The sequence below is a fragment of the Tachypleus tridentatus genome, chromosome 3 (assembly GCF_004210375.1).
Source record: "Tachypleus tridentatus isolate NWPU-2018 chromosome 3, ASM421037v1, whole genome shotgun sequence".
Classification (NCBI taxonomy): Eukaryota; Metazoa; Arthropoda; class Merostomata; order Xiphosura; family Limulidae; genus Tachypleus; species Tachypleus tridentatus.
This window is the reverse complement of record NC_134827.1, coordinates 64098005-64120081: the sequence shown is the minus strand read 5'-3', so window position 1 is coordinate 64120081 and position 22077 is coordinate 64098005. Positions and strand designations below refer to the sequence as shown.

Here is a 22077-nt window from a genome sequence, read left to right as displayed (position 1 = left end):
GATAGCCCTCAAGTATCTTTGGGCGAAATTAAAAAAAAACAAAACAAAAACAAACCGTTTTGTTTTGAAAGTTTGTTCGTTTGTTTTGGAATTTCGCACAAAGCTACTCGAGGGCTATCTGTGCTAGCCGTCCCTAATTTAGCAGTGTAAGACTAGAGGGAAGGCAGCTAGTCATCACCCCCACCGCCAACTCTTGGCTACTCTTTACCAACGAATAGTGGGATTGACCGTCACACTATACACCCCTACGGCTGGGAGGGCAAGCATGTTTAGCGCGACGCGGGCGCGAACCCGCGACCCTCGGATTACGAGTCGCACGCCTTACGCGCTCGGCCATGCCAGGCCTTTGAAAGACATTAACGCCTATTTGTCTCGAGAGACTCAACAATTCTCGCTGTGTAAACAACACATGACCGTGTATGTCAGTTCAGTTGATAATTTAATAATAACTGTATAATAGTTTAGAGTGAATTTAACATTTAGAGGAGTTAAGATACTTTACAAACTACGAAAATAGGAGTGATAAGGTAATATTGTGTTTGTTCTACATTTCTCGGACAAAAACAATGCGTTTTTTACACACTTTCGTGTTCTTTCAACAAAAGGTTCAAAGAAAGAATATAAAAAATGTGTTAAGGCATGGACTTCGTCTTAGGCTTAATTTCTCAACGGACTCAAAGAAGTCAACTTTTAAGGTGTGTTTATTGGTGTTTTTTTTAATATTACGTGATCTAAGGTAAAATAGCTATGTAAAAAATAAAAACTTCAAGTCGAATGAAAGGAAAACAGCTAATACGAGTAATTAGTACTAATATATTAACACAAAACTTGTCATTGGAGTGTGTAATGCCTTATCATAAGTAAATGAAACGAACAAAATTTGGTTTTGACGTTGCTAGTGGTATTAAAAAACAAAAGAGGATTTTAGGTTTTTTTAGTGAAGTATTGAATATTGGTCCAAAGAATAAGATGAGAAGATACAAATTTAAAATTTGTAATTTTTGGTTGTGTAAAGGTATGTGGGTGTTCTTTGCATTATTTTGGTGGGTGGGCTGGTTAACGAAGTCTTGAAAGACGAAATGATTCTTTCTTGACCATGTATTATTTATTACAAACTATATAATTATAAAGGACATGTAATCAAAATATTTGTTCTTTTATTTCCCTTTATTATACATAAAGGCTAACTTTTCTATAATTTAACTACCCTTATAGGATTTGTATTTATTTGTCCCTATTATAAGCTATTGTTTTCTGGTTTTTCTTCCTCATATGAAACTAGTGAAAGACTGGGGAAGTGCTACAACAGGTGTTTGATCCCCTCCCTGGTTTTTGGATATACTCATCAAGGTTTTTATTGAGAGAGGTTACTCGGAAATTTTTTCATTAAGTTAAAATATAAATGTAGTTTAATTAAATAGATTTTGTTACATCTTCATTTTAGCAATGCAATTTTTTGCATTTTATTATATTATATAACATAGAATTGCATGTGAAAATTATTTCACACTTGTGTAATGATGTGAAATTTTTGTTTAGTATGTATAGTTCACGAGAATTTTTTTATTTGATTAAAATACATAATCTTTAAAGCCTAGCTGTGAATTAATTTTGCAGGTATTTATTTCAAATGATTTTAAAATCAGTGTTATATTAGGCACATGTAATGCTGTATGTTAATTTTATGTTCTTTGTGGAGCTGATTGCAAACAATTTGGCATTTTTGTAAGGAAGATAACTGTTAAATCTAATGATAAATAGAACTTATTCTTTCTGATGATATGATAGAAAATGCTTGGATTTTAACTAGATTATCGGTTTATCAAATGTTAGGACTGTGTGTGCAAAGAACACAAGTTCATATCTTGATCTGGTAGCATTGTTTGTCTGTCTGTCTCTTTGCTTTTCAATTCTTAAATGAAATTCATAACAGTTTGTAACTTTAAAAGCTAATAATGATACGGGGTACATGTTAGAATATTGTTAGTCGACTTAAATTGAATAGTTTGGTACTTTACAGAAACGTACAAGAGAATTTGTTCACAGTTTCAAAAATGATTTTAAATTAAAATGATACAGATTAACATTTGACTTTTAGGTTAGTTCTCATGGATGTCATAAAATTACCTCAATTTTCTTTTCATATTTTCTGTAGTATTTTCATGTTTTTGAATATTATTTCAACTTTATTGTGTACTCAGTATATAAACTGTTTTGTGATTTTAACAAAGTGTGCAGATTCAGTGTGTAAATGTAACACTGTATTCACATAAACATGTTTTTTTTTTATTAAGGACAGTCTTGAAATTTCCATCAGTAAATTTGAATCTCTATTGGGCTCAAGTAATGTTAGTACATCCACAGCTGTGCGGGAACACCACGGGAAAGATGAAGGTCCCTACAAGTGAGTAAAATGATGGTTTTCAGACATTTAGTTTCAATAATTTGTCATCAGTGAAGTTCAGCATAATTCAGTTTAATTGTAAACATATGGTCAGGTATTTTATTGTAATTTATCTGTTTTTATTTTAGTATCATGAAGAATTATGATTTATACTCATAATTATAATTTATGAATTAAGAATTATACTCAAATTAAACCTTTAGTTGCATGCAATAGTACAGAAGATATACAAGTTGGATTGTGAGGAACTTTCTTCTAAAGCATGCTGATAAAAGATATTTATATTACTTATCGTGGTTGTCTTTGCACCATCAACCTTGAGAAAAGTAAAAAGTTTAACTCATCTCTTGTATTTCCAGAAGCATTTATTCTTTTCTTAAACACTAAAGCTCTGGCCTCCACTGTTGCCAGTAGAACATCTTTCCATAAGCCTGTAAAACTGGTTTAATTGGAGCTGAGCCTGGCTTTTCCATTTCATATGTTTTTCTTAGCCTGTTATCTTCAGAATAAAGCACAAGAAGACAGAGAAATGTATCCATCATTTGAAATAACAGTTGCCCTGTTGCCTGAGACAACCAAATAACAGTTGTCCTGTTGCCTGAGACAACCAAATAACAGTTGTCCTGTTTTCAGAGACGACCAAATAACAGTTGTCCTGTTGCCTGAGACAACCAAATAACAGTTGTCCTGTTGCCTAAGACAACCAAATAACAGTTGTCCTGTTGCCTGAGACAACCAAATAACAGTTGTCCTGTTTTCAGAGACAACCAAATAACAGTTGTCCTGTTGCCTGAGAGAACCAAATAACAGTTGTCCTGTTGCCTGAGACAACCAAATAACAGTTGTTCTGTTGCCTGAGACAACCAACTAACAGTTGTCCTGTTCCCTGAGACAACCAAATAACAGTTGTCCTGTTCCCTGAGACAACCAAATAACAGTTGTCCTGTTGCCTGAGACAACCAAATAACAGTTGTCCTGTTGCCTGAGACAACCAAATAACAGTTGTCCTGTTTTCAGAGATGACCAAATAACAGTTGTCCTGTTGTCTGAGACGACCAAATAAAAGTTGTCCTGTTGCCTGAGACAACCAAATAACAGTTGTCCTGTTGCCTGAGACAACCAAATAACAGTTGTCCTGTTGCCTGGGACAACCAAATAAAAGTTGTCCTGTTGCCTGAGACAACCAAATAACAGTTGTCCTGTTGCCTGAGACAACCAAATGACAGTTGTCCTGTTTTCAGAGACGACCAAATAACAGTTGTCCTGTTGCCTGAGACAACCAAATAACAGTTGTCCTGTTTTCAGAGACGACCAAATAACAGTTGTCCTGTTGCCTGAGACGACCAAATAAAAGTTGTCCTGTTGCCTGAGACAACCAAATAACAGTTGTCCTGTTTTCAGAGACGACCAAATAACAGTTGTCCTGTTGCCTGAGACAACCAAATAAAAGTTGTCCTGTTTTCAGAGACGACCAAATAACAGTTGTCCTGTTGCCTGAGACAACCAAATAAAAGTTGTCCTGTTTTCAGAGACGACCAAATAACAGTTGTCCTGTTGCCTGAGACAACCAAATAAAAGTTGTCCTGTTTTCAGAGACGACCAAATAACAGTTGTCCTGTTGCCTGAGACGACCAAATAACAGTTGTCCTGTTTTCAGAGACGACCAAATAACAGTTGTCCTGTTGCCTGAGACGACCAAATAACAGTTGTCCTGTTTTCAGAGACGACCAAATAACAGTTGTCCTGTTGCCTGAGACAACCAAATATATAAAAGTATATTCCACCACCTTACCTAGTTGAGTAATCTGTTTTTGAAAGTTAAATAAATCCTAATTTTGTTATAACTTTCACTGATGACAAATTGCTACGTCTATTTGAAATTTTTGTTTTCTAATGATGACAACAAATATCTGTTGCTGCGGTATTTTGAATTCGACAATGCTTTAGGTGTTTTTCATCTTCAGTCTCTGAGTTTTACAACTTGCTCATTGTTGGAACTATGTATTATGGCTGGCACTGTAAGTGGGCGGCTGACATACAGTGACAGTTTGTTCGTATAACACCCATCTTTATGAAGGGTGCCCAGAATAGGAAGTGTTAAATATGTTAAAAATGGTTTTTGTTATTCATTACCATATATTAAAGAATACAAGGTTACACCTGTATGTATTATAGTAGGATTTGGAATAGAAATGTGTTTATGTAAATTGCCTAATTATCAGTTAATTTGTATTGGTTAATTCATTTATAATTATTATTTTTATAATAGAACATAATCTTACTATTTGTGATCTTTGAAGTGACTTTTGATGTGGTGATGTCCTAACAGTTGATTCCATAAGTTAAGTTTACATATGGATGCAAAAGACAGATGACCTGACATGAAAAATAAATGTAATGATTGGAAAAGAAGACAACAGTGGTATGTCCACTCCTCCAAGCATTACCTTCAGTGAACTTACTTGAATGTACTTTTCTTTCTATGCATTTTATAGATCCACATTCACTATTTGAAACCATTTTCAAGCTGTGACGCATAGTGGGTACTTCCAAACAATTGTAAAAATTAAAATACATTGATTTGCATTGAAATTGAATCCCAGTTATTAAGTGCCACACATTAAACAAATATCATATGCCAGAAAGATGTAGAACATTCTGGAAAGGTTTAGAGGAACTGTGACATGATTAGCAGTTGGTCAGTGAAGCCTGGGGGAAATGTCTTCCACTTACCAGTATTTATGGTCAGAAAGAAGAACTGGTTAAGCCATTGTGTGCATCAGTTAGTGTGTTATTAAGTGACCACCTGGAGATTTTTCACATATGGTAGTCTTCATTTTGAACTTAGATTTGAAAAGTGTTTAAATATTTAGAAAGTGAAAATACTTGGATTGAAGTTTACTTCTTGTAAGTGTGGAAACATTTTTCAATGAGTTCTAGGAGACTAAAGAATGATAGAAATCCTGATAACATGAACAAAAATTTGGTCTTTCAAATCTAATTAGGTCTCAAGAGTACTGTGAACAGTTTCGATTTCTTCCTAAGAAGGACATTGAGTTATCCTGGGGATGGACGAGTCGTCACGTGAGAATAGATTGAGATCTGTGTTTTAACTTGTGTTTTTCATTGAATAAAGGAGGTTCATATATAATTAATTAACTAAAGTATTAAAAGTCATTTAAGAGAAGTGATAAGACTGGTGCATGTTTTTTTTATGTTTAAGCTAAGGTACATGTATGTTCCAGAACATGATTTCAAATTGAAAGACAACAAGGAATGGTTTAATCCATCTGTGTCATTCCATTCACTAAACTGAATTGCAAAAGCTATCCATTATAGTTCAAATGTTTATTAACCTTTCCTTAAAGTTCTTTAGATTTACTGCATTTACCATATCTGAAGACAACCAGTATCAAAGTTTTAAGAGCTTTAGTCAAACCATTCTTACCATTAAATATGAATAAAAGGTGACGCATCTGTATTTACACTTTTCTCAACAATCTTAGAGACCTCAACTACGTTCTCTCTAACTCTTTCAAGAGAAAATAACTTCAGAGGTCTCAACTTGTTCTTGGATATCAGTCTTTCCTTTCTAACTGTCATTCTAGTAGTTTTACTTTAAACATTTCCAGCAGTTCAGTGTCCTTTCTAAAGTAATGAAAAAGGACAAAGATGAACACAATTCTTCAAATGTAATCTAATCAGTCACCTATGGACAATGAAATTATAAATTTTTGTAGAGTTTTATTCAGTATTTTTGCACATAATACATGAAATTGTATTTGCCCTGCTGCATGCAACAGCAGACTACTTGGACATGGCTTAAGAGACTGTTCAGTATGAACACTGTGACCTATTTCTTCCATAAATCTGTGAAGATTATAACTTTATGTGCATGCTAATACCACATATGTGTATGTATTTTTTTTTATATCATTGCAGACAGTTTCTTTTTCTAATGTGTTTGTTCCATCTTCCAGTTTTATAAGTAAAATATTTTTAAAAACAAAAATATCTAGGGGAAGAAAAAGTGTATCCAAAGGGTCAACATGTATTAACTTTGATTAAAATAATATAAATGATTTAAATTCCCAGTTTGGTTATCAATATCTTTACGAGTTACTGCATAAAAACAACAAAATGCATTTACCATGATACCTATATGGCAGAATTTTGTTTCATTTTCTCTTTGAAATCTACTTTATTTCTTGCAAAAAAAATATTAATGTTATGGAAACTTGTTTCCTATCAGGTCATATCCACCGGATGTCGTTGTTTGGGTTTCCAGTACTGACCAAGTCAGTGCAGTCACGAGAATATGTAGTGAGTTTCAGATCCCTATAATTCCTTTTGGATCTGGTACTGGTATGGAACTTGGGGTGGGAGCACCTTTTGTAAGTGTATTTATCACTGAAGTTAATCTGTTCTCAAACTCCAAAATTTCATTTGTATTTAGAATAAGGCATTTAGCTAAACATTTGTATAGTTGTTTAGTTTTGTTGGTTGATTCTCTTAATGAATTTGTGTTACTGAAATTTTGCACAGTTATTGTTAACCCTTTTGCAAAGGATTTGGTATAAAATACATGAGTTTGTTTACATATTTGCACACTTTAAATATTTGCATCATAACTTTAGATACAGGATATGTATCTTCACAAAATTTGGTTCACGTTTAGTAAAGATTACAAGTTTTTTGTTTAGAAAAAAATCAGATTTTTTATTGAAATATTCGTGCTAAAGATTTTTTTGTAAATAGTTTATTATTAGTGTGATTGAGAAGTGATTTCATGTTATGATGAAGAAAACTATTCTTTGTTCCAAAAATATCAAATATTATTTCTGTAATCTCTTATAAACTCCTAAATGCATTTCAATTGTTTGTTTTCAGTAAGACTTTATATTTTTTGTTATTTGCTATATTCTATGTGGGGCCTGTAAATTGACCAACCTCGTAACCATCATAAAAAATTAGAAATAAATATGAATTATGTTTTTGTGGTAGAATAACTGTACATACAACAATACAATACAAGTATTTAGTCTAAGTAGCTTATGTATTGTAACACTATATCCATATTTATTATACTGACCTTCCAGTCAAGCCTAGCCAACATTACATAACTTGCACTGATGCAGTGCATGTGCACTCTTGTTGTGTATACAGTAATATAAAACTGTCTTGGTTGTGTTTTAGTGGACTAGTATTTTGTAATATACCATAAGATTTCAATTATTATACATAATATGTGTGTATAGGTTATTAGTATTTAGAAATAAATTATTAAACTTAGTTTTCGTAAAAGATAGAACAATATGTAAAGAAGTGAAGCAAACAGTTCTCTCCTCACCATGACCTTTGAACTTGGTTGCTGCTACACATACATTGCTAAGCCTTTTAAACTTTCCCAAGTGGAGGATATCAAACACAAATTTGCTAGGTTTTAAATAATGTAGTTGAATAACTAAAATTTCATAAGTATACTAATACCATACAATTCCACTATGATCTCAGTAACTAAGCTGTATTTAGGGCTAAAAAATATGAAACTTTGAGCAGACTAAAGACACAACCTACCTCCTTGAAATCTTGGATCAAAAGAATGTGGTAGCCTCTTCACAGAATAAAATGGCTGAGAAAACCACCAGGGGGACATTCTGAGCTGTGAATTGGTTATTCGCAGGTCACATATTGAAGTAAGCGTGTATAAGGAACCATTTATAAAAATAAAAAGAGGTGAATGTGGCCACTGGATTTGATTCAGCACATTACTCGTATCTCAGCAAAATAAAAAGATATGAGGTTCATATCTTATATTCTAGCTTGTCAATATTGATAATTTGAGTTTCTAATTGTATGAAACAATAGACTTAATATTTTGATATTACAAACATCTAATCTTAAATAGTGCTGCATTCAACATACCACGTGACTCACTAAAATCTATACTGAGGTGTGTTCTTTTTGTATCTACTTTTAAATTAAGAAGTTAACTGGTATATAGTCTTAAAGTTTGAATTATAATCTACATATTGATTCCAAACTTATTTACATAAAGTTATAAAATAGTGGTTCAATAAACTTTTGACGTGGTCTTTGACTCATGACCTGTCACAAAAGGGTTGGTTTTAAGAACTACAAATATTCGAGAAAACTCCAGGTACTAACAGGATGAGGTCTGGAAAACTTTGTGAAATGACATAGAATAACTCTTTCATTTTATATCAAGTACAAAAATATTGGTTATGTATATAATATCTTTTGTCAATCTCAGATTTCACGATTTTGTTATATCTTTCAAGCTGAGTACTTGTGCTACAGCTTGGTGATCTTAATAAGTTAACTATGGTCAGTGATTACAACATTTAATCTTACTTATACTAACCAATTAATCAAAATTAATTAAATCTGCTGTTATGTTAATAATATGCTAAACCAAAGTAGCGTTTCCAGTGTTAATGGTTTTGATTAATCAAACAGTTGAATAATTAGCATTCTTGTTATATTAATTTCACAAAAAGAATTAATAATCAGAGTTAGTGTTTCAAATTATTTCAGTAGTTGATTAATTAAATTATAATTAGTTTTATTGGCACACAAATGATAAACTAGTCAAAGATAAGGTTTCCAATCATTATATTCCAAATATCCAGGGTTAACCAAATTATTGCTGTTGTATTTTTGTTGAGTACAAAAGTATATAATTGGGTTCTACCTAATTTTAGCCTTCAAGTAACATCAAACTTTATCACTTCATTTAAATGTAATTTGAGTTTAATTAGGTAATTAAAGTGTGTTAATGTATGTTTTATTTTAAGGGTGGTGTTTGTATGAATCTCAGTAACATGGATAAAATCATTGAAGTGCATCCTGAAGACTTCGATGCTTCCGTTGAGGCAGGAGTGACCCGACTGACCTTAAACAACTACATTAGAGACACTGGACTGTGGTTTCCTGTTGGTGGGTATATATTTCTACACAGGGGAGAAGGAATAATACATTTATTTGAGGGATCCAACTTGTAGCTCCATTAATCCTAAATTGAGACTAAATATTACAATTTAAGAATTTTTTGCAACAAATGCAAGTGAGTTATTTATAGTTTTGGAAATTTACCATTTTATATCCAAGAGACCAAAAATAGAACCAAGTTTTTGTGTAATCAAGAACCTTGATGGACTGAAATATATAAAATATTTTAACCAACTTCATCATGGAAATATCACTATTAAAGAATATAATACAGATACTTCACTTTCTGGAGCAGACATATCTTTGGGTGGTATGTCTTACACAGTACTCTATTTTATATTAAGATCCTGGTGCAGACATATCTTTGGGTGGTATGTCTTACACAATAATCCCACTATTTTATATATTAAGATCCTGGAGCTGACGCATCTTTGGGAGGCATGTCTTCCACAAGGGCTTCAGGCACCAATGCTGTTCGATATGGAACAATGAAGGATAATGTGTTGAATATGGAAGTTGTCCTAGCAGATGGAAGAGTTATACACACGGCAGGAAAAAACAGACGAGCTAGGTGAGATACACTAGGTAATTGATTTAATAATATTCACCCAAAGTTGACAGCAACATGGATGACCTAAGAAGGTTGAAACGTTGTTCGCTCCTCTATCAGTGCTTTCTCTACCCATACCAGCCGTTTTTAAATATATAATTTTCTCTACAAGTGGGTTTTCTCGTCATCATGGATTATATAGACATTATTATTTATTTTAAACTAGCACTCAATTCTAGAGCTTGACTTCCATATATCTGTAATATTTAATATCAACTAAATTTCATACCTTTGCTATACTAGTGATAATATAGGGCATTATATGGCTTAGATTCTCAGCTTTAAAGACTCAGTCAATATTTGTAAGACTTAAATTTACAGGATACATGTACTGTTTTGTTGCCGTTAATGTTAGACTAGGTTTAGGCCTATATATATTTGTATATATATATTACAAGGCAAGTTATAAGTAACAGCTAGTAATAAAATGTATATATATATATATATACACACATACATTATGAGATATTACTGGATTTATGGCTGTAAAGGCTGTTTACAGTGAGGTTACCAATCTGATGAGACAATACATTCTAATTTTGAGTAAAGTAATTTGAAAAGTTAGTAATTAACTGTGTTCATTGTCGGCTACATGTTTAGTTCTGTACCCTGTAGCAAGCTTGATTTTATAAGGAGCTAATATTAACAAATTTTCATTTGTCAATGTCACAAGAATTGGCAACAGCACCGTCATTTTGTGGTTTTACATTCATGAGGTAGGTCTATGGAGGATTAATCTCAGCTTGTTGTAGGCCAATACTAAAACTGTGAAATATGCCTATACAGACTAAATTTTGAGTGCTGTGAAGGTAAGACAATGCTAAAACTGAGATATATCTACATAGGATTGAAATTAGCTTGTCCTGATGGTAGGATTACAGTAAAACTGACAACACAATGACTTGCACACATACACATATTTAGCTTTTCCCACTAAGTTTTGAAAATAAGTTTTTATTTTCTATTCATGTTTGAATAAATATTGAGTTTGATATAATGTACATTTAATATGAGGGCCATGTTTTTATCCTGTGTAATATTGAAATAATATTGTGTTGGTTTCTATAATAATCATTAATATTAGGATATTAGTTGGTATAAAATAACTTGGTTAATTTAAAATAGATTGTCTCATTCATCAGTGATGTATAAAACCTAAAATCTCCATTTTCTTCTCAGAAAATCATCAGCTGGATACAATCTCACAAATCTTTTTGTTGGATCAGAAGGAACTTTAGGAATTATAACAAAAATTACACTGAAGCTCCATGCAATTCCAGAAACTGTAAGTATCCGAAAAAGGAATTCTTTGATTTGAGACCGAAAAAGGAATTCTTCGATCTGAGACGCGATTTGTAGGCCGTGAGTTCAGTTATCACCACTGAACGTGCTTGCCCTTTTAGCATTATAATGTAATGGTAAACTCCACAATTTTTTATTAAAGAGTAATCTAAGAGTTGGTGGTGTTAATTAGCTATCTTACCATTGGTCTATCACTTTAAAATTAGGGACAGCTAATGCATTTATCTGTTGAGTAGCTTTGTGCAAAATTCGAACTTACGTCTTTGATTCTTCTGTATATTTCGTACACAAATAGGAATGATATATCTATTTTTCAGTGTGACTAAGCCCATTAGAAATAAGCACGTGGATGAATACAAATGTAATTATGTGTTACTTACATTATTCACTTTAGATTCACGTTATGTTTTACTTTGGTTGTGATTTTTCAAGCCATATGGAATCTATAATAAGTAACTTGTCCTTTGTCACATGTCCTCTGGGTCCATGGCTGCTGTTACTTATCACTTAACTATCAAGGAGGGACAGAAATGACCGTATAGATTTTATTTGATGAGTAATAATTACTCAGATATTTAAGTAATTTTCTTTCTCATAATTTAATGACATTATTGTTACTCAGAAAAGAATATGGATTGGATTTAATTAGAACAAACAACAACAACATTGTTTAATATTGATTTGTTCTTACCAGTTCAGGCAGAGAAGCTACTTTGGTTATTGTTGAATCTCGGAAAGCGTCAGATACGTAGGAGACCGTGTGCTGTGTAATTCAGAACTGACATTTGTTGCTAGATGGATTAATTATTCTACTTTCTTTATCGAACATTTATACAATGAACGATAAGTTAACGAAGCTCTATATTTTTAATTAAACTTTTGGTTTTCATTTTATTATGTTATACTTACCTTTCATTATTGTTATAAACTAGGCATATTGGTGATATTGGTGGGCAGTTAATGGAATTTCTTAATGATTTATTATCATGTTCGTAAATCAGTTATATTCAATTAATTTATTATTCTCACGTGAGTTGACCAGAAACAGCTTTATAAAGGCTACAAATTAGGTTTCAATGGTCAGAACACAAATATACTCCTGTGTGGCTTTGTGTTTAGCAACAAACAAAATAATTTCAATGAGTTGATCATTTTCCTGAGTTGTAACACTAACTGAATAAGTTGAACAAAAATGAATCGGTTAAATATAATAACGTAAAACTGTTGTAGAAATGATTAAAGCAGTAATAATAATAAAAAAAACATTAATTTTGAATAAATGAATATTTTTGTACTGTCAGTCAATTCAAGTGTAACTTGCTTCATTGGTTGGTTAGAATAATCAAACACGATAATAAGAAACGTTAACTTCGAGAACATGGTTATTTTCATGGAAATTATCTTAATTGTAATTTTAATTGCCGGATAGTTTGAATAAATAGAAACACTGGTTTATTATCTTCATTATATTGATTAATTAAATTGACTGTTCTGTTGTATTTGTTAAAATTCTATTTTTTTTCATAGATTGTTTCAGCTGTATGTCCTTTTCTGACTGTGAAAGCAGCTGTTGATGTAACAACACAAGTGCTACAGTCAAGCATACCAGTGGCAAGAATTGGTTTGTACATTGCAAATATGTAATCTGTTGATGTCATTTGAAAACCATCAGTATCTACAAAGTAAAATAGAAACTAATAGAAAATAAAATAGTTGTAGTGAAAGTTATTTAGAGAATAATATTTTAAATATGTAATGGAATGTTACACACTTGTGGAATTTGGGTGGGGTTTGTTATGGTAAGTCTACAAGGTTTATGAATATGTTTAAACTTATTTCATGTGTATATAATTCAAATGTAAATTTGATAATAGCTACCTTTGTTGTTATAATGTCAATCTTATGCAAGAATTAGTGTATCTATTTGAAGTCATGTTATTTGGATGTGTTTGTACATAACCTCATGCAAGAATTAGTTTGAAGTCCTGTTATTTGGACGTGTTTGTACACAACCTCATGGAAGAATTAGTGTATCTATTTGAAGTCATGTTATTTGGATGTGTTTGTACACAACCTCATGCAAGAATTAGTGTATCTATTTGAAGTCATGTTATTTGGACGTGTTCGTACACAACCTCATGCAAGAATTAGTGTATCTATTTGAAGTCATGTTATTTGGATGTGTTTGTACACAACCTCATGCAAGAATTAGTTTGAAGTCATGTTATTTGGATGTGTTTGTACACAACCTCATGCAAGAATTAGTTTGAAGTCCTGTTATTTGGACGTGTTTGTACACAACCTCATGCAAGAATTAGTGTATCTATTTGAAGTCATGTTATTTGGATGTGTTTGTAAACAACCTCATGCAAGAATTAGTTTGAAGTCCTGTTATTTGGACGTGTTTGTACACAACCTCATGCAAGAATTAGTGTATCTATTTGAAGTCATGTTATTTGGATGTGTTTGCACACAACCTCATGCAAGAATTAGTTTGAAGTCCTGTTATTTGGACGTGTTTGCACAGAAGAGTATCCAACAATATAAAAAGGCTTCAAACTACCAAGTGCAGAAGGGAACAAAATTATTTTGTTCCGGGACAGTTGTGACCCCGTAACTTTAAAAGTTATCTGATCATAACAAGCAACAACCTTAACACTTGTTCACAGAAAGGAAATTAAAATAAAAAACTGAGTTTTTAATACAATTGAAATATAAGGGTGGTTATAAGTTTGAGATTTCCTGGTGTATTCAAATATGACACTAAATGTTGAGCATTAATTAGTTTTCATCTTACATTTTATCTGCTGTCTTCAGGGAAGTGTTTAGTAATAAGTGGCTTGGATAGTAGTTCTAAAACTACTTGAGAGAAAGGATGGTGTGTTATCCATTATAACCTCTTTAAAATGATAATACCACTACTGTATAACCTCCTGGACACGAGAACACCACTGTCGTAACCTCCTGGGCGTGAGAACACCTCTGAAATGGTAGACATAACTTTATCTGGCACTTCAACTTGTTTTCTGAAAATGTACAGTACTGTGCAATATTTTATGAGAAATCCAAAAATGTTTGCCAACCTATAATTTGATAACATCCAAAGAAGTTACGGTGTTTTTATACCCTAACTTACACAACGATCGTGGTTTTGTTGTTGTATGCATCTGTGGAAAACTCACTGTTCATAAACTGTTGTGAAACTTGTGAGTAACTACCGAGACAACGACCCAGAATTTCTCGAGTGTTTGTTCTTGTCTGATTGAAAGCCAATCCCAAAATGTACAATTGCAATATATTTGAGGTGTTACATGTGTAACAGTTGTGGACAAGGCCACAATGGCAAACCACTTGGTCACAACATTAACTGTAAGGGGTCAAGGGTTAGTAAACTTATTGATGTGTGCCTGATGACTGTCTCTCAGATGAAGAAGAGAACAGAGATTATTCAGCGTGGTGCAAAGTGTTCAAGAGAACAAGACAGTTCTGTGTGGTACCTCACTCAAAATAGTCGTATCTTCTGCTGTTGAGTTGGAGACTGCTTGTTAATTTTAAGTTGTATTTAATTGTACAATTTTATTTCAACAGTTACACATTATAATGTTAAAAGACAATAGTTTATGTAAAACAATCTGATTTGAGTTGTTACGTTTCAGAGTTGATGGATGAAGTTTCTATGTATGCCTGCAATTTGTACAGTAAACTGAATTACAAGGAACTCCCTACGTTATTTCTGGAATTTCATGGTTCTCCATCTGAGGTTGAAACTCAGGCACAACTTGTTGGTAAGGTACCCTGCAAGTTAGGTTTAGACAGTTTAATTTGGTCATTTTACTAAATGTTTATACCCCTTAGATGTATGATTTGTTAAAAATAACTTGAGTAGTTTATGTTAATAAAAAGGTAAATCAAATAAATAATCTAAGGACGAGTGAACAATGTGGAAACATGAATACTGGTTAGTTGAATATGTTGTTAATTAACCAGAATAGCTGTTTAAAAAGCCAGACCTTGAATAAAATGAACCTGGTTAAGTCTGATATGTCAGTATTAAAATTTATTTAACATTACATATTGGCAACTTTAGTTTCTGTGAGAAGAAATGGTGATTTATGGGCTCAAAAAGTAAGTTCAGAACAGGAGTGGTCTTTGTGGAAAAAAGGAAAGTTCCTTTTTTGATATCTTGGTAGATTAAGAAAACTTATGATGACTGAATTTCAGTTGATGTAATATTAGATATATAACTGTCAATACTCTTTTTGAATATTATTTTAAGCCTGCTATTTGAGACCTGGGATGGCCTGGTGGTTAGGTCATTTGACTTGCAATCTGTGTAATGTGGATTTAGATTTCTGTCACCACACATACTAGTCCCTCTCAGATGTGGAGGTATTATAATGTGACAGCTAATCCTACTATTTGCTGGTGACTTTCTGCCTTAATTAGGGATGGCTAGCACAGATAACCTGATGTGCAGTTTTGTGAATCAACCTTGGCCAAAGCGCAAATTTTTGGTGTGAATTTCATAAAACATTGTCATCTTATTTTAACTCTCTGTTGGTTTTTGATTTTTAACTATTTGCTTCAGGACAAAATCTGCTTTTAAAAAGCTGTAGTTTTTTTACACACAAAATTGGTGAAAATAACTACGAGTAATATTTGATGTTAGTGATATCGTGTTTACATTTTCAGAAGAAATATCCAAAGCCAGTGGTGGTTTAGATTTTCAGTGGGCTTCAGATGTTGAAACTAGAAATAAGCTGTGGAAAGCAAGACATGAGATTTACTACGCTGGCTTAGCACTAAACCCTGGCTACAAGGTGTGGTTTTTAGTTGAACTCTACATAAATAAAAAATAATACCAGAAGAAATAAAAAAAATTTCTAATTTCTTTATTTCTGTTCAAAATGCTCATAAATATAAATGTTTGAATTGGTAATTTATTTGTCATCTAGTATTAAAGTTGTTCAACTCTTATTAATAGTTGCAAGAAGCTGGCTGGTAACAAATTAAACCTCAATTTTGTTATATTTTTACACTGAAAACATCTGTGCATTTGTTATTAAAAATAAATTATATAGTGGTATGTTATAATGTTCCATTTTATGAAGATACTTAGCCCAGCATGGCCAGGTGGTTAGGGCCCTCGACTCGTAATCTGAGGGTCGTGGGTTTGAATCCCAGTCACATCAAACATGCTTGTCCTTTCAGCCGTCGAGGCGTTATAATGTGACGGTCAATCCCACTATTCGTCGGTAAAAGAGTAGCCCAAGAGTTGGCGGTGGGTGGTGATGACTAGCTGTCTTCCCTCTAGTCTTACACTGCTAAATTAGGGATGGCTAGCACAGATAGCCCTAGTGTAGCTTTTCTCAAAATTCCAAATAAACTAAACCAAGTGAAGGTACTAATCCTTACATGGCTCAATGTACATTGTGGCCCGATTGTCTGGATCTGTGCAGTATCCAATGGTTTTAGTTTTGTTTAGTTACAGTGTATGTGCTTATTTATAATTTGACACTTCTATCAGTAATATTTTTATGTTTGATTTGGCTTTTTTACACATTCAGCTACTAATTAACTTAAACATTTAGCATAATACCTATTTAATAGGTAAATATTATTTTGTGGCTTGTTAAAAATGATCGTACATAAAATAAACACACAGAAAAGAAACTTGCATCTTGTTTAAAGTTGGAGCCTAGTGGTTAGCACATCTGGACCAGAATTTTAGGGCTCATGATTTGTGTTCTGTTACTGGCAAAACATTTCACATTTTGTGGGCCACAGGGTGCACTGTATGTTTTGGTCAAATCCGAGAATTCTGCCAGACAATGGACAGTGATGAGTAGCTGCCCTGACCCTAATCTGTCTGTTTTAAAATTTAGGATAGCTATCCACAGATTGTTTTTCTGAAAATTCTTTAATGTTTTTCAGGTTTCTGTCACGTGTGTACATTGTTTGTCTTACTTTCTTAACAAGTTAGTAATTTTAGATCAGTTTGTTAGGTTCTAGGAACGTTTTTTTATCAGATTTAGAAAGGTATAGGTAAAGATATTAACATAAAATGGCCACTCACTTGTAAGTTTAGATTCATTTTTCTCATCATTAGTGTAACCCAGAATTAATGATAATAAACGTTTAGAATATTTTCATAGAAATAGTTTTAATGTAATATTCTGAACCTTGTTTTACTAGTTCATCGTAACTGATGCGTGTGTTCCCATTTCAAAACTTTCGGAAGTCGTTATTCAGTGTAAACAGGATATCGACAAGTCAGGGTTAACAGGTATGGAGGAATTTCTTTGTCGAAGGTTTAACCTGCCTGTTAGTTTTATTTTTTCTACTGATTAATAGTTTACTTTTTATTTCCCAATATTACACTGAAGAAAATAATTTTGTTTTTTTAGGTGTTAAAACCGGTGTAGTTGAGTTATAATTGAACTTCAGCTATGATGAAGGTTTCTCATAACTGTTTTCAGTTACAGTGATATTCTAATGTTTTTTCACAGGATTCTTTATTATTGGAAACAACACTGGTTAGTTTTGCTTATTATTTCTATAATGAAACTACTTGTACCAGTACTTGTAAACACAGTTTTACTCTAGTATGGCTGTAAACGAAACTACCCGTTTCAGTAAACAGTTTTACTGAAGGAAAGCTATAAATGAAAGTTCTACTAATGTTATCCAAATTATTTAGGATAATAAATTTTTCTGTATTGGATAGTTATTGGAAACGAAACTTCTGTATATCATTACTGACGTACATGTCAACATTTATGAAAATATCTTACATTGATGTATGAACCTCATTCATTTTTTTTAACTTATTAGTTTAGAAGTTCCTAAACCAATCTAGACTACAAATAATTGATGTAATGGTACATATTGTCAATGTAGGTTTTAGGAATACAACTCATTATTGGTGACCAATATTTCTTTAACAGGTTTCACTGATACAGATGGTATTTTTACATTAGCATTCAAATTTTAAAATATCAAGCACATCCAAGCTCTGATAAGCACATTACCAACAAAGTGATATTCAAGCACACAAGGATGCAACGTTTTCAGTTTCTAATCGACAAAAATACACTGATAATAAGGGCTAACTGTACAAGTCTGATCACCAATGAAAATATCTACTGTAAACGTCATTGGAGCACAACTGTCATAAAGTAGTCTAAATATTGGAAGGAAATCTGAGCTGATGCAAGATCCACATGGTGCACAGTGAGTCACGTGAACGAATGAACTATGGATTAAGTGACTTACATATGGTAGGCAAATACGTAAAGGGAGTTTGGAAAATTAGGGCCACCTGTTGTTTACAGCACGAGTTCAAACTGTGAAGTGGTTTGCAGTTCTTGTACCTCAACGAATGAGTTGCGATCCAGATATGCAATATTTCTTATCTTGTGGAGTCTATGTTGTATAAATGACATCACTTATGAAACTATTTGGCTGAGAAATTTAAATTCTCTACATAAAATTAAATAATTTTTAGTTATTAGAGGTTAATTTCAACAATTTAAAGTTTCTCAAAGATTCTATAAAAACAAAACCTTAGCTTAAATTAGGCCGTGCTTTTTACTGACACTCTGTGGAGGTAGTATGTAAAACATAAATTTGTTTCATTTCTAATAGGTATCATGCTCGGCCATGTTGGAGATGGTAACTTTCACTGTTTGGTGGCTTATCCTCCATTTGAGGATTCAGCTTTTGAGGAGGCTGTGAGTTTGAAAAACAAGATTACTCTGTAAGTGTTACAGGTATAAGTTTTCACTTTTTATTGTTAAATTAATTCAGGTCTTCCATCTATAAGGGTTTTATAAGAGTCTATAATATTCAGAAAACTGTTAATTTTATCTTAACATTTTTACAAAATCAGTGTGTTTTTAACAAAGACTTATTGACTGTTGTTTCATTTGGCTTTAGCTAATTAACTAGAATAATTGTCTTAAGGAATTTATCAAACTGAGGACATATTTATAACACAGGGCACTAAATTTGTATAAAACAAACAATATTAGTGGCATGATAATTAGAAAAAAAGTTATCCGAGTCAGTTCTCTTAATCTGTGAGTCCATTAAATTTTACTGTTAAAAATATTAAGTAATAAAGACCTTGTTTTTTTCTGCAAACACCACTAATGTTTAAGTTCACCCTTGAAATGATAGGTAATGGTTAAAAACAGAATTTTTACTCCCATTATCAATACAACTTCAAATCTTTTGAAGACTGGTTTCTCTCCTTATTTAGTAATGTCTTATATTCTTATTAAATAATCTACAAAAATGATTGCGTTAAATTATTCACAAAGACCTTTATATACAATAAAATAATTATACTTGTTAGTGTCCTTGGGTATGGTAAATCTGTGTCCTCAATATGTCATCTGTATGAGATGTTCTACCAGTAGAAATGTTACTTTCTGCTCTTTTAAGGCATTTCACACTTTAAGATTATTTTATCTGTACCTCGTTTAGAATAGAATTGTCATGTAAGTTTCTAAGTTTGTATAAATTATCTATATTGTAAAGAAATCAAGTAGTTAAACAAAACTAACTATTGAAATATTCCAAGGATCATATGACATATGAGAACTGTATTTGTAAATATTTATCAATCAAGAATAATATAATTATTAATTCAATCTTACAAAAAATGAGACTTTATTATGTTACAGTAATATTAAAGAATATATTAAATCAATATATCAACAGTAAGGTTTTACTGTTTAAAACATTACTGATCTGAGTATAAAGTTAAAACTGTTTATATTCAGTTTGATTCAATTCTACAATATGGTATCACCTACTGAGAAATTTAAGTTTTAACACAGTTACAAAAATGTCATTACTACAATATAATCAGACTAAATAATATTTTGAAAACTTAAATATGTTGTTACTGTATAAACTTACTAAACATTAATTAGATTTATTAAAGAGATTCAAAACCAGCAAAAAATAAGTTCAAACAAGAACTGATAAAACAAGGAAATTTTTTTATAAAATGTTATTATAATATTCCACATAAAGTAAGATCAAAGCAACCCAGTATTAAAGAAATGGATAACTTGTTTCGAGAAACAGAAAGATGTATTTATATTCTATACATAAAATAGAAATTTTAAAAAATGTCCAAGTTGAAGATTTGTGTATTAAAACATGTTAAGACTGCATAAAACATTACGAAGGAAACTGTTTACGTGTTTATTTGTGATTCACATTTGAATAATTTGAATAATTTTTGTATTCTTTCTATAGCTTTATTGTGTATTTTTATATTCAATGTTTTATGCTTATATTTTAATTTTTTAAACAAATAACATTAATTTATTGTTAAAACTAAAATAAAAACCTATTTGTTAAAACAAATGTGGACTGTTTTCGCTATGTTATCTTGGTATAATATTGTAATATGTTTTTTTAGAAATTAAAGATCACATCCATCAAATTAATTTGTGATAAGGAAGGGAAAGAAAAAAAGTCTGCCCATTACCACTGAGTTTATAGTTTTTATAATTTCAGTGACCTGAGATAAAATGTTTTCATAAGTTTACAGAAATACTCAGGCTCTCTCGGATATATTGAAATGCTGTCTTTTTGATTAATACAGTCGGGAAAAAAAACATCTTAAGAGAATGAATTATTTTTTACACAAATTGTTTTACTTTTTGCTAATAATCGCTAACAGAAATGTATTGATTGGCTACTACGTCTAGTGTATAAGCCCAGTAATCCACTTGAGGTGATTTCCAACTGCAATTTTCACTTTATATAATTACACATTGGTATGTTTATGTGGTGTAAATAGTTAGGGAACTTGTATTTTTAAAGTTCTGTATATACCCTTTAAGTTACTGCTTGTATACATTTTTAAACAAAATAATCAGGGTTGAAAACAGCTGGGTTAAACCCACAAAAAACTTTGAAAAGTGCTGTTAGGAGAACTTGTTTTTGTAGTGGTAACTTGCACATGCTGTCTTCTATGTGAACTTTGCTACATAACTGTTATATATATAAAATAAATGTGGTGCGATGGTAAAATACTACTTTTGGGCAAGATGTACCTTCCATGCATGGTAATATTAATTGTTTTTGAGAGTTGTAATTTTTGCTGCATGTAGGAAGGCCTTGGATGTTGGTGGAACCTGTACGGGAGAACACGGAATTGGAATGTTCCGAACAGAATTTCTAGAGAAGGAATTTGGACATGATGGTATCTGGACTATGCAGCAAATTAAAAGAGCTTTAGATCCACTGAATATTCTTAATCCAGGGAAAGTTGTTTTACTGCCAGGCATGCATCAAAATTTAAAATAAGCGAAAGTTCAAACTTACCTAATTCACTTCTCTAGGTCAATTTTAAAGGGCTGGTGTAATAATAATAATATATATATCAAAGTATTCCTAATGTTCTTAAATAAAATTATTTTATGTCAAAAGTATGTGTTGTGAAATGTTGTTTGACTGCATAGTTGTTTACTTTATTACAACAGATATTGAATATGCAAAATAGAAAATCCACTCTTTGACTTCAGCTTGCATCTTGTAGGTTTACAAGGATAATGTTATATTGTAACAACTGATTCTAGCATGGGAGAAACTCTTCCTTGCATTGAGAAACAAACCTTCAAGATGTGAGAAAATCGTTAAAGCTATTTAAAACAGGAATTTTATGTTAATTGAATAATTAAAAACCAACATTAACTAGAAATGTTTGAAATAAAAAATAAATTCACAGTCAATATCTGTTGGTAACGAAATGTTGCTTAACTAA

General features: G+C 31.9%; 1 protein-coding gene across 4 annotated transcripts; it reads left to right on the top strand.

The window, feature by feature from the left end:
* Nucleotides 1-276: 276 nt before the first annotated feature.
* LOC143246989 (putative D-lactate dehydrogenase, mitochondrial) lies at nucleotides 277-21742 on the top strand. Of its 4 annotated transcripts, XM_076494278.1 has the most exons (13): nucleotides 568-695; nucleotides 1283-1366; nucleotides 2295-2404; nucleotides 6657-6798; nucleotides 9223-9364; nucleotides 9788-9947; nucleotides 11166-11271; nucleotides 12816-12909; nucleotides 14945-15073; nucleotides 15981-16108; nucleotides 17484-17574; nucleotides 18936-19047; nucleotides 21425-21742. In XM_076494278.1, the coding sequence occupies exons 4-13, from the start codon at nucleotides 6772-6774 to the stop codon at nucleotides 21618-21620; spliced, it is 1185 nt and encodes a 394-aa protein (XP_076350393.1). In that variant the 5' UTR covers nucleotides 568-695; nucleotides 1283-1366; nucleotides 2295-2404; nucleotides 6657-6771; the 3' UTR covers nucleotides 21621-21742. The 4 variants fall into 4 exon arrangements, with proteins under 4 accessions (XP_076350390.1, XP_076350392.1, XP_076350391.1 ...); XM_076494275.1 differs by lacking the exon at nucleotides 1283-1366 and having other exon boundaries at nucleotides 277-695; XM_076494276.1 differs by lacking the exon at nucleotides 1283-1366 and having other exon boundaries at nucleotides 348-695; nucleotides 2300-2404.
* Nucleotides 21743-22077: the final 335 nt, after the last annotated feature.